General features: G+C 40.5%; 1 protein-coding gene across 1 annotated transcript in view; it reads left to right on the top strand.

The window, feature by feature from the left end:
• The window catches only part of LOC126481914 (ecdysone-induced protein 78C-like), a 178,159-nt gene that overhangs the window by 151,668 nt on the left and 12,307 nt on the right, over positions 1-14,184 (top strand). The window contains exon 6 of the mRNA XM_050105873.1: positions 6,125-6,281. Coding sequence (XP_049961830.1) covers positions 6,125-6,281 — 157 coding nt within the window. The remainder of the gene's footprint in view (positions 1-6,124; positions 6,282-14,184) is intronic.

Below are 14,184 nucleotides of genomic sequence, written 5' to 3'. Positions count from 1 at the left end.
TGTGGTATGACTCCTGTAGTTGATAGTATAATTGGTATAATGTCAACTTCATCCTGATGCCACATGTCCTTGACTTCCTCAGCCAGTTGGATGTATTTTTCAATTTTTTCTCCTGTTTTCTTTTATATATTTGTTGTATTGGGTATGGATATTTCGATTAGTTGTGTTAATTTCTTCTTTTTATTGGTGAGTGTGATGTCAGGTTTGTTATGTGGTGGTGTTTTATCTGTTATAATGGTTCTGTTCCAGTAGAATTTGTGTTCATCATTCTCCAGTACATTATTATTAATATTATTATTATTATTTTGAAGGAGTTATTGTAGCACTCATTACATAGTCCACAAAAACAGCATGGCAGGTATATGATCAGACTGCTGTTATATAGATGTAATAACAACCCAACATTTGAAGAAACAGCATTTAACAGATTGTAAATCACACTCTGGAGAGGCATATGCCAGTATGTGGATTTATGTTGGAAAAGACACACTGTGATTTAATAACAAAATTCAGAAAATCCTAAGTAAGTGGAAACTGTTTCACTCTTGATTAAAAAAAGAATGCACAAATGAAAACAGGAAAAAGTTTGCCGAGGGACTAGGTGAATTAATTTTATTTGCAACATTAAAATCAAACCATACCTCATATGTCTCCTTTTAATAGCACTTTAACGAGAGAAGGAAACACACATGAAACAATGAGAAAACATGTCAGCAATGGTGCCCAAGATTGTCATTAAAAATGGTAATCACCTGCACATAGCATTACACTGAACATAACACTACGCTTCACCACTCCCCCTTAGTATCAATGATATTTTCTGTTGAATCAGACATGTTGTCCAGACTGTATAACAAAGAGTTGTGCACAGGCTGCCGATGGTACAGTAGTGGTAGCCATCAACATCTCTTAGGGCTGTCATGGACTGTGCAGCTGATCTTGGCGGAGGTTCGAGTCCTCCCTCGGGCATGGGCATGTGTGTTTGTCCTTAGGATAATTTAGGTTAAGTAGTGTGTAAGCTTAGGGACTGATGACCTTAACAGTTAAGTCCCATAAGATTTCACACACATTTGAACATTTTTTTCCTTAGGGCTGATCTGTGACAGGTGGTGGAGTGGCTGGAGCGTTGATAAAGTCCATTGTGTCTGTAGATGAGTCCATACCAGTGTAGGATGCATTGAAACCTGGTTTGAACCTATGGATGGTGATGGTTATTGGTGTGCATATCACATTGACTTTGAATGTCTTTTCCTTGCTATTGATGACATGGTAAGGTCCATTGTAGTGTGGCTGCAGTAGTGTACAGCATCATGCCATATGAAAACGCAGTAGCCCCTATGTAGCTCATCAAAAACAAAAGGATCTGCTGATTCCTTGGAGCAGTGGGGCACAGTCAACAGATTTGTGTACTCAGCTTTTGCACAAAATCTGATGGGTCAAAGCAGTTGTTCGGCATGTTGGCAAAGCACACACCAGCTAGACATATTGACTGACCACAAACAAGTTCAGCATTCATGGCTTTCAGGTCTTCTTTCAGTGATGCACAGACCCAGAAGGACCATAGGCAACATCTCCATCTGCTGCTTTGAGTTGTGTCATTGAAGCAACACTTTCAGTTGGTATCACATGCCAGGTAGTAAGCTGTAGTACTAATTCACTTCATACCCAGTAGGACAGCAAGTGCTTTGAACAGATGTGACTCAAACTGATTTCCCTAGTGTGTTTCAATTTGTTGATGTACACCAAAATGGGCAATCTATCCCTGGCAGAACACAGTCATGAAGGTTTTGGCAATAATGCCAGTGACTGGTAACACATCAGACAGTGTGTAAAATGGTCAGTGACTGTAAGGCAGTAGGTGTATCCTTCCGGTGGTGGGAGAGTTCCTACGAGATCTAGATGGGCATGTTCAAATCTAAGATCTGGGAGAAGAAACATGCAAAGAGGTGACCTAACTTGGCAGCTAACTTTATTCTGTTGACAGATGGCCACTCAATGTCACACATACTGCTTGCAATATTTGTCCACATGTGGCCAGACAAAAGCTCACTTCGCCATGCTGGTAGTGGCTCATACTTCAGGCTGTGGCATATTATGTAAAGAAGTGATTGCCTGTTGGCAAAAGTCAGTGGTAACAAATGGTCATGGTTTGTTAGTGGTGATGTCACAATACAGCAGTGCAGTTGACAATGGCAGTGTAATATGGTGAACTTATAGGCCTGATGGTTGTGCCAAAAAGTCTCATAGCTCACTATCTGATTGTCATGGTGCAGTGAGAGCTTCAAAATCAACTGCATCAGTGATCACTTTGATCTAAGAGAGAGCATCAGCTAGCACGTTCAGTTCTCCTTCTGCATGAATAATATTGGTAGTAAACTGTCTGATATAGTTGAGATGCTGCAGCTAAAGTGATGATACTTTCTCAGGACACTGGTGGAAAGCATATGTTAGTGACTTGTGATCTGTGATGAGAGTGGACTGCTGTCCCTCCAACAGTTGACATAATTTCTTAATAGCAGCATACGCAGCACTCAGTTTGTAATCTTAGGTGGATCAGTTCTGTTGATATGGCAACAACATTTTACTAAAAAAGGCTAAGGGCTGCTAGTGTTTGATCTGTTTGTTGTTGCAGTGCAGCATCAGTTGCAGTCACAGACACCTCTACCATCAGGGCAAGAGGTGCCTGTGGAACTGGGTGTGCTAACAATGTAGCTTCTGTGATGACAGTCCTTAACTTGGTAAACGCCATCTCAGCCTCACTTTTCCTCTAGAGTTTGTCCTTAGGCTTTGGGGAACCATGCAGAATTTATTCAATGGTGCAGTTAGGAAGGTATGAATGTGAACAAACTTATGTTAAAAATTGATTAGGCTGCAGAAAATTTAGTATAGCATCTGCTTTCTCTTGTTGTGCCCTGGAACTGGTAGCATTTACAGAATTAATATACTGTCAGAATGAAACATAGTTATGCAATTTTCATAAATTAATCATAAACAAAATACCTAATGTTGAATGTTGTGACCAGGTGCTTTTAAAACTGAAATCTAACACACAATTTTACTAAAGCTGGTCTGATAGTCCCTATTAAGCACTCACCTACAGAGCAGGAGTTGCCTATCAAAAGGTCTTTCAAACACTGTTTAAACTGTTCTTTAACTGAAACCAAGCTTTTAATGGTTGCTGGCAAATTATTAAAAATGTGTGTTTCTGAATATTGATATTAGGTTCTTATGTAGATTGTTCTTATTCCTAGTATTGAGCTACTGGTTGGAAATAGACACATATTATTTGCAACACATTTTGTTAATGAATAAATGTACTGAGTAGCAATGGTTAGAACACCTCAGTTCCTTGAACAGGTTTCTACATGAGGTTCTTGAATTTACACCACAGATGAGTATTATTGCAAACTTTTGCATCTAAAAAATTTTGCTCAGTTTGAAAAGTTACCCCAAAATGTGATCCAGTATAACATAACAGAAAGAAAGTAAAGTATGCATATAGTGGGTCTTTTGAAAGTTTTATGACAGTGAATTAGGTTTAAACCATTTATTAATGTCGGTGAAAATTTGATTAGTAGCCATTTCTAAATCGTTACTTGATTTGCTATTTATTGCAATGTTTGTATCATCTTCAAACAGAACAAACTTACAAACAAAGCAAACTTAGCATCTGGCAACGTAACAGATGAGAGGTCATTAATGTACACAGGAAAAAGCAGAAGACCTATGATGGAACCTTGAGGAAGGGCATATGTGATTAATTCCCAACAGCTTCCCGAGCCTGGGGTCCCGGGTTCGATTCCCGGCGGGGTCAGAGATTTTCACCTGCCTCAAGATGACTGGGTGTTCGTGTTGTCCTCATCATCTCATCACCATTCATGCAAGTGGCAAAATTGGACTAAGAAAACATTGGGAATTTGTACAGGCACTGATAACTGCGCAGTTGAGCGCCCCACAATCCAAACATCATCATCATCATCATCATCATCATCATCATCATCATCATCATCATCATCATCGTCATAATTCCCAACAACACCCTTTGTTTCCTGTTAGGTAAGACTTGAACCATTTTGCAGCACTGCCAGTGACACCATAATATTCTAATTGACTTAGGAGGATACTGTAACTCACACAGTCAAAGGCTTCTTAGAGGTTGCAGAGAATGCCAGTAGTCTCTAATTTGTTATCTAATGAATTAAGTACTTTCCCATTATTTGTTTAAATGGCCTTTCCTATGTTGGAACCCTTAAAGAAACCAAACTGTTACTTGGACAGTATATTATTTGCAGACAGATGCTTAAGAAGATGTCTGAACAAAACCTTTTCAAATATTTTTGAAAAAGCCGGCAGAATGTGGGTCGATGATTCAGTATCTGACACATGCAATTTTTCAACAGTTACAATTTGTGATTTTTAGGACTTACTTATTTATGGAATAATATAATTTCCTACAACATTCTATGTGTGGATAAATAAGAATATTCTCTACTTAGACACACAGTTCAGATGCATCTGTATTTTCATATTTGCTTAATAAACATGTTCTCAGTATGATGTGTTATTTCTTGTTGACAAACCTACATGCAATACGAAGACCAATACTGCAATACTGTAAAGTTTCTATCCAGTTATGTGATGTGCAACTGTATTTTACTTGCAGTCTCAACCTTTTTCAGAAATGTTTATTACAAACTTTAACAAGAATATTATCTGTATTGCTATTTCATCCACATCAATTACCATTTAAAACACACACACACACACTCTCTCTCTCTCTCTCTCTCTCTCTCTCTCTCTCTCTCTCTCTCCTCTCTAACAAATAACACAAGTATTAAACAATTAAAAAAGGTATGGACTTCACAGGATGTAACAGGTATAAGTGCAGATATTTTCATTAGTGACTGAGAATGGTTTACTGAACAACATTATATCAGTATTTATGTTATTTGCTGACTTATAATTACAGCTGTTAGAAACAGTATGTTTTTAGATTGGTTAGTATCTCCAACTACATGTGGCAAGAGCAAGTCATTAATGCTTATTTTCTCCTGGGCAGCAGGTCAGGTATTGAAGTGTGAATGCATGGATGCAAAACAGTTAGCCAATACTGACGGGCATAGTCTACTTAGTGGTGCAGTTATGACCATGTAGAAAACATCAGGTAGTAAATTATGATGCATGTTTGTGGGAAGAGTATTCAACACAGAGAAAAAACAAGCAACACACTGATGTGTGTACATATTAAGGTATCATTCATAAAAGTATCTGCACTTATACCCATTACACCCTTTATGTGAACTGTCACACCATAAAAAAACTTTATTTTGAAATTTAGATTTATTTGTAAGACCTTAAAGGTCTCCCAGCCTGGTGGCTAACACTTCATATACTTCTGTGGCGTAGAGCGCCATACAAATCGATATTTGTTCTGTGCGTAAGTGTGCTATCTTTGAGGAGAGGGCTTTGGAGAGCATGTTGGACGCTAACGGTAGTTAGCCTCCGGACTTGTATCTGTGTAGACGCTAAGTGTGAATAAATCTGTATATGAGAGAATTCTAGTTGTTTACCTACAACTATACCATATTCCCTCACTTCAAATGTCTGTAACAACATATTTAGTTGTATACAAGCCCCTCTTTTCCAGACTCCCAGTACAATATAAGAGAATACTAGTGATACTGAGGGCAGCCAGTTGTAGAAATCACTATGAGAGCCGACAATGAATAAAAATCACCAGAAGTAATGACCAGATTTGAGAAGTATATAAATGTATAGAGAAAATTAAAGCATTAATCATTTTTCTTCTGTAGAAGATGAATCATCTGATTGTGCACAGCTTCCTCTATCAATGTTTAAAAAGCTGTAGCAATTGAATTAAATCTGCCAGAACTTTAAAGCATACAGTTGTATTAATGACAAAGAAACCAGCAGAGTAATTATATAGAATGTATCATTTTCTTGATGTTTACTGTTCATGAACAATTATAACAAACAAACTAAGTATATCTACTCATCAATAAATATGAAGTAATAAATTGCAAACCACATTATACAATTGTATGATTTATCTCAGCATTCTGGTTAGTATCATTTGAAAAACTCATTGACTATTATGTTTCAGGTTTCTGTGGCAAGTGGAACAAGTACGGAAACATCTGAGGTTGCCTCATCAACTGCTGAGTCTTTGGAACAGCATCGTGTATGGCTTTGGCAGCAGTTTGCTCAGCATGTGACACCCAGTGTGCAAAGGGTTGTTGAATTTGCCAAAAGAGTGCCAGGTGGGTTCTTAAGCCAGTTGCAAAAACCAATATATAACTGTCACACTTGTTCAGATGAAGACCCAATGAGACACAACAAACTTTAGTTTTGTAAAGGATCTCTTCAGAGAAAACTGTATTCAGTTTCATCAATAAAATTGTATAGGTACTGTGTTGTAAAATGTGTCCAGGGGTGATTATCTGCACTTTGCAAAAACTTTTGACTGTACTAAATGTATAAAAACTTGACTTACTTAGACTCTATTAAATATTACAGGACAATGAGTTGTTATAACAGGAGCAGGTATAATAATAAATTCAGAATTGTTAAAAATCAAATCTGGACTGGACCACTGATTTTACTTGATTTACATAGATGAGCTCTCATTTTCAGTTAATAGCTACAAAAAAGATAGTGATGTCCATCAGTGATACGAATACCCTGATTTTGGAAAAGATAGATTGCTACTTACAGTAAAAAAAGACACATCAAGTTGCAGACAGGCATGATTAAAAGGCACTCACATGAAGCTTTCAGCTGTAGTCTTCATCAGTAAAGAGAAAACACACACACACACAAACACACACACACACACACACACACAGCACCACAGGCCAGAATGCAACATCATGTGAGACCTGGAGGGGTGGGGAAGGGAAAGGGAAGGGGAAGGGATAGTAGTGTACAAGAGGGGAGAGAGACAAATGCTGTCTGTTGGAGTGTGTAGGGACTAGACTCCAACAGGCACAGTGTCAGGAGATTGTGGGGCAAGGGGGGGGGGGGGGGGGGGGAGGGGAAAAAGAAACAAAAAATGAGAGGAGTGGGAAAAGATGGGTAGATGCATTGGCAGAGGCCTGCAAATAAATGGGATGATAGGACATAGGGGGTAGAAACTGTTGGGTGCAGGATGGAGTGACAGTATGTTACCATAGGTTGAGGCCAGGATGATTACTGAAGTGGAGAATATGTTGTAAGGATAACTCCCTTCTGTGCAGTTCAGAAATGCTGGAGGTGGAGGGATGGATCCACATGGCTTGGGTAGTGAAGCAACCACTGAAATTAAGTATTTTATGTCAAGCTGCATGTTGTGCCACAGGGTGGTCTACTTTGCTCTAGGCAACAGCTTGGCGGTGGGCATTTGTCCTGGTGGACAACTAGTTGGTAGTCATACCAATATAACAAGCGGTACAATTATTGCAGCAGAGCTTGCAAATGACATGACTGCTTTCACAGGTGACCCAACCCCTGATGGGACAGCCTGGCTACCCAGGTATGGCATATCTGCAGTGACAAAAACTCCCTTGCTCAGTATGCTGAGAGTCTCACTGAGGCCTTCACAGACAGGCGCTATCCCCCAGACCTAGTCCACAAACAGATCTCCCATGCCATTTTCCCATACAATCCCAATCCTCCCACCAACCCCAAAAACCAGCTACATAGGGTGCCCCCTTCATTAACCAGTACCACCCCGGACTGGAAAAACTGAACCACATCCTTCACCATGGCTTTGGTTACCTATCATCGTGCCCAGAAATGAGAGACATCTTACCTGAAATACTTCCCACCCCTCCTAAAGTGGTGTTCCATCACCCACCCAACCTCCACAACATCCTAGTCCATCCCTATGCCACTCTCAACCCAACTCCTTGTCACAAGGATCATATCCCTCTGGAAGACCCAGGTGCAAAACCTGACCAATTCACCCATCCAGCACTCCCTATTCCAGTCCTGTCACAGGTTATCCTACCCCATCAAGGGCTGGGCCACCTGTTAAAGCAGCCATGGCATTTATCAGCTCTGCTGCAATCATTGTAGAGCTTTTTGTATTGGTATGACAACCAACTAGCTGTCCACAAGCAGGAATGGCCACTTCCAAACTGTGACCAAGAGCAAAGTACACCAACCTGTGGCACAACATGCAACTGAACAAAACACACTTCATTTCAATGGCTGCTTCACTACTCGAGCCATCTGGATCCTTCCCTCCACCACCAGCTTTTCTGAACTGCAGAGATGGGAGATATCCTTACAGCACATTCTGCACTCCCATAATTATCCTGACCCCAACCTCAGGGTAAGATACTGTCCCCACACCCTCCATCCAACAGTTTCCACCCCCTGTGTCCTATCATCTCCTTCCCATTCTTGCCTCCCACCCAGCTTATCTGCAGCCCTCTGCCAACGCATCCATCTGTCTTTCCCTGCTCCTCTCATTTTGTGTTCCTTTTTTTTCCCACCAGCCTGCCCCACAACCTCCTGACACTGCACCTCTCGGGGTCTAGGTCCTGCACACTCCACTAGATGGTGTTTGTCTCTCTCTCCACCTGTACAGTACTGTCCCTTCCCTTTTCCCTTCCCTTCCCCTTCAGATTGCTGCTTGCATCCCATGTGATGTTACATACAGCCTGAGATTCTGGAGTTGGCAGTCATGTGTGCATGAGGTGTGCTTGCTTGTGGATGTGTGAATTTTGTGTGTCTCTCTCTTTACTGTTGAAGGCTGTGGCCAAAAGCTTCGTGTGAGTATATTTTAAATGTGCCTGTTTGAAATATCCTGATGTGATGGTCTAATTTCACAGTATGAGATATAATTTTAAAAAATCATGAATCAATTGTAGAACTGATTCACAACTATATATTTTTAAAGCCTAAAGATAATGATGGATGTTAATGGATAGAAAATAAAGGAGTGATTGATAACTTCAGTAGGAAAAGTTGAGAGGCAAGAAATAGGAAAATATGAATGAGATGTATAGGTGTTCAAAGGGAAAGGCATACATAAAGTCCAATCAATACAGACACAAGTTGCTGGAGAAAACTCACAAATAACAAGATTATTCGTGCAATAACTATAGACAAGAATGGCACTGATCATGAAAAAGAAATTAAATTTATATTTCTACCTGTTATTAGCTTGTGGTGACTATCATTTGCGGATCAACTACTGAAAGTCTGACTAAACTGCTGCAATGGTCAGTGACATAATCTTTGACTCAGTCTGTTTCCTCTCATCATTCTGACTGTTAGTGAGTTACAGCTTTATATTAGTGCATTGTGATAAATATGTTTCATTACCTAAAGTGATCATGTGTCATTATATTCACCATGTTCACTCTTTGCTGATCCCAAAATATTTCTTTTGTTCACAAAAGACATGTTATGCATTATCAGTTTCATGCTAAGATCTGTAAGCAATGGATCACTTGCCGCATTGTGACTTGAACTCTACATTCCCAGCACTTTGACTGCAAAGCACAAACTCTGCCTTCATCACATTTCCCAGATTCATGTACAAATTACATTCACTTCATAGTGGTGTTCCAGTGCCTAACCTCACCTGTCGGACACCACCATGGTGAAAACACAGATGCTCATGCCAGTATGTTCTAAACCACACATGTGTTTTCAGCTTCATTTAGCCTATCTAGACTGTGAGCCACATAATTTAAAGCGTGTAGTCACATCACCTCATCAGCTTGCCTCACCTGCCTCCATCTCCACTGCTTCAGCAGCCTGTGAATTCTGTTTATCTGCACATGGTGCAATGTTCTACTGGCCCATCCAAACTGTTTCCTACAAAGTTCCCGAACCACTCTCTGGTGACCACAGTTGACCCATCTGCACTGGTTGGGTTACCTTCCACACCAACCATGCCGTGTGTGATGTGTGGACAGGGCCCACCCACCAACCTCACAGGCCTTCAGTGGCGCACCGCATCCTCTGCATACCTTGTCTGCTGCTCTGCATCACAATTCTGCCACTGACAGTGTCCCTCCTCAACTATCTACCCCTTTGCCATCAGCTCATCAGCCCATGCCCTACCCTGTTTTGCTGCAGTATATTCCTGCAGACATATTTCCCAAACTTCCCTGGCTGCACAGAGAGACCCAAAAACATGGTTTGCCTTGGTGGACAACACAGCTCATGGGGCTGCTCAATTACATCACAGCCCACTCCATATCCTGCATATCCACTGTGATTGTAACACATGAGCTTTGGCAATGCAGGAAGGACCCATCACTCCCCAGCAGCTCCCCAAACTCAACATAAGGGCCAATCTAGATGCCATGGCTCATGGTGATGCTACAGGGCACTGTTACTCACATCACTCCTCCCAGCAACAGACTCTATGTCTTGGACTACACCAGAAACCTCACATTTTTAGCCAACATCAGGTGGATGCCATTGTAATTCCTCACCCTTGTGTTCCTTCAAGCCTTCTTCCTTGTGCCAGAGTTACGGTTCCCTTGAAGCCTGCATGTTGCTGATGTAGATGGCCCAATTCTCGGGATCGATTTCCTTAAGCATTTTGGTCTCTCTCCCGACCTGCTTTTGGATGCCTTACTCTATCATGCAATTGACACATGCCTTCCTGGCTCCTTGGCCCCTCCTCCCCCCTCCCCATCCCCCACCTATGGTTCAGTATGACCCCCTATTTCACACTACCCCTGAGTGCTCCCATTTGACAGCTAAGCTCATCAGTTCATTAGCTGAGCATCGGACTCGGCACTACAAGATTGACACAACAATATTCTTCATTAGCTGATCGCCAATGCATCAGCCAACGTCGCATGTGCTCTTCACATGGTCAACAGCCTCTCCACTTTATGGCCACCGGTTCTGCATCCGCATCTCTCACTCCCTCAATTCCAACCATTCTCAATTTAATTCAGGACATTCAGACTATCGTTCAGGTACTTCTATCTCATCTTGATATGTATGTGTTCCCCCCATGTACTCAAACTTCTCTCATTGGTGTGATCGCAAATGGTACCTGCCATAGGTTATCCACTACAGAGTGTCCCCCAGACCGTTACAAGGCTTGATGCCTAACCGCTAAAAAAACTGCGTCATATGAAAGCAGCCATTCATGGACTCTTAAATGCCAGTTGTTCAAGGAATATTGCAAGCTCAATACTTGTATCATTGTGGTCAACTAACCTATTCCCAACGTACAATTCTTTACTAAACAACTCAACAGCACTTAGATTTTTAATGTGACTGACTGTCACAAAGCGCATTCAAATCCCCATGTACAAAGACAACGTACCAAAAAAAGCTATCATTATGCCATTTGGCTTGTTTTAATACTGCTTTACACCATACACCCTCAAGAACCCCACTCATATGTGGCAACAGTTTATTGACTCCATACTTTTTCCCCTATCTTTTCGCTATATCTATCTTGACAATATTCTCATCACTTAACACAGGTCCTTATAGTACTTGCTGACCATGATGGGGAGGTTAACCATGAGAAATCACAACTGTGCTGTGCTAGTGTTACCAAGGGAATCCATCTGACATCATACCATGTTGCATTTACCAATGAGCAGCCGTTACCAGAGACCTAAGCCTTTGCTACTCCTTACCGAGTTTGTCAAAGACTCTGACCTCCTTTTCCTTGCCAAGCTCCCTGCCTTAGTCAAGCTTGTCCATTCACACACTGCCAACATCTGCACTTCACCTCTGTATGCTCAAACCATACTGTGAGTGTTCATATGCACAAGACCTAGAACAATGATAGTTCATTATATTCTGAGATGACATGGTCCAGGCAGGATTACAATTTCCTTACTTTGGCCCCACAGTTTGCTTCAGTGCATGAATAACATTTTACATATTTGCCTCAATGGGAAACATCAGACCATGTCACTTAACTGAGTTAAATTCTGCTTGGACCCCTTCATAAGGACCCTCTGTCAATATCCGGTTCTGAGATGGCATCCATGGACATGCCTTCGCCTATGACCAGTTGTCTTCCAAGTTCACCTTTTCCTGTTTATTCACTGGTGCCAGTACTCCATTTGATTACTCCCTGCTGAACAATGTGCCCTCTTCCTGTGTAATCTGTATACTGTTGTCACCTCACTCTTCTCCCAGTGTTTCCATCTTCACAGCTGACATATCTGCATTTTGCTTTGAGGGTCTCTCTCTTCAACTCTGAGACAGCACCATGTTCATTCTACTTGCTGCTCCACATACACTCAATGATTCAGCAACTGTCCACATCACTCTTCTTTCCTCCTTTCACACAATGCTGATAAAGACAACATAATGGCTTCTGTCAACAACAACAGTCACCTCTCTATCACATCCCACTTATCGCACAACCTTCCTCTACAGTGTGGGACCCAACAATCCCTCTCTCTCAACCAGGCCAACCTCTGCTTTGTCCTCACTGCCTGTGGCACTATGTGGTCTCTAGGATCTGCAACATCGCACTGCCTCCGGCCTTGAGACATTGATAGTCGAACTAAACTGCCGCAGAGCTCAGAGTGATATCATCTTTGACTCAGTCTGTTTTCTCTCGCCATTGTGATCATTAGTAAATTACAAACTTGCATCAATATATCATAATAAATACAATTCATTGCATAAAGTGGTTGCATGTTATTATACCCAACAAGTATAGTGCCTCTTTCCCAGAAACTTCAAGGCAAGTAAGATAAGGTCCCTCACGAAAACGCAATACACTAAATTAATCAAGAGGTCTCTGTTAAATGCTTGAAAATTCCTGAGACTTCTTAAGGCTGTCGTAGAACTGAGAAAATCAACATAAGTTAAAAATCATGTCAAATTGTTAAGCCTATTTAGAATCCTGAGGTGAAAAACATACAGAATATACTGAATGAACCGGATACAAATGCAAAAAAGTTGTCTGCCATATCAGAGATCAGAAGTACATGTAAATATTAAGAGATTAATGCATCGGGCACAGACATAAGAAATATATGGGAAGGAAGCTGAAAAAAATTATTTAAGGAAGAAGAAATAGTGTCATTGAAGAAATGTGGAGTGGCATTGGGGGCAAGCTACTACAACGAAGAAAACTAAAACCAGGAGCTAATTGAAGCTTAGGTGAGGACAAAATGGCATAGTCAGTGAATAAAGAAGTATCAGTAAAAGAGATTATGCAAGATATTTCCAGTATCTCATTTGTTCTTGAAGTGTTTCTGATCTTTGAATTTTATGTTTTTGTTCACTGGTGTGAGAGGCTGTAATCACATTCAGTATTAGATATATTTGCCCATATACAAAACCAACTTGTTAAATTCTACTAATGTTTATTCTAGCAGTTCACAGCATGATAAAATCTAGTTTATAGTACTAGGCTATTGAGTGTATGTAACTGACCGACCATCCAGTAACATAACATTTACTGCTGAAGATAATTTCTGAGGAATACTGTGTTCACATTTTCATGTTTGTATTATTTTAATACTGCATATAACTTTATTTGGCAGCATGCATTACACCTGCATCTTCATCACAATAACACTTCTACAAAGCAAAATGGTATTCTTCTTGACACAGTCAAAACTTCCATTATGATTATAGTTACCCTTATGATTAAAATAAGGAAACAGGGATTGTTAGTCATTTCACTGAACTGTCATGAAATGGTGCAGTACCAAGGAGCAGGAATATTTCCAACGTGACCATTTTTCAATAAACATGTTAGCATTTTTCACACTGACAGTCTCAGTTTTTTACCACTTGATAGCATACAATTTCATTATTGCTATGATTCTGTGCCATATTAGCTGAAACAATCTATAACAATAAGTGTATATTTATTCAAAAGATTCAACAATAACTATAAATGAGTAATTGGAGATGTGCCCTTGAACTCCTTGGAATAGATGACAATGAATTGATCAGCTCTCAGACTTTTTGCAAACTGTTGGCAACCAAGAGTGCAGCATGACTTTCCTTAATTTCTGACCATTGAAGAATGCCATGCACCAGAGGGGCTGAATGTGTTTGTGATGTATGACAGTAACAAACTGATATAACAATGGCTGTTGTTGATACATATTGTTGGTAAGGAATGAACATTGATCAGTACCACTAAATGATATTTACAGACTTAATTCCCACCACTTTTTTCTTCACTAGTCCCATTTTGAGCTAATTTACTGT

Source organism: Schistocerca serialis, chromosome 5, assembly GCF_023864345.2.
Source record: "Schistocerca serialis cubense isolate TAMUIC-IGC-003099 chromosome 5, iqSchSeri2.2, whole genome shotgun sequence".
Taxonomy (NCBI): Eukaryota; Metazoa; Arthropoda; class Insecta; order Orthoptera; family Acrididae; genus Schistocerca; species Schistocerca serialis.
The sequence above is the reverse complement of the archived record's forward strand: the minus strand, read 5'-3'. Positions and strand labels throughout refer to the sequence as shown.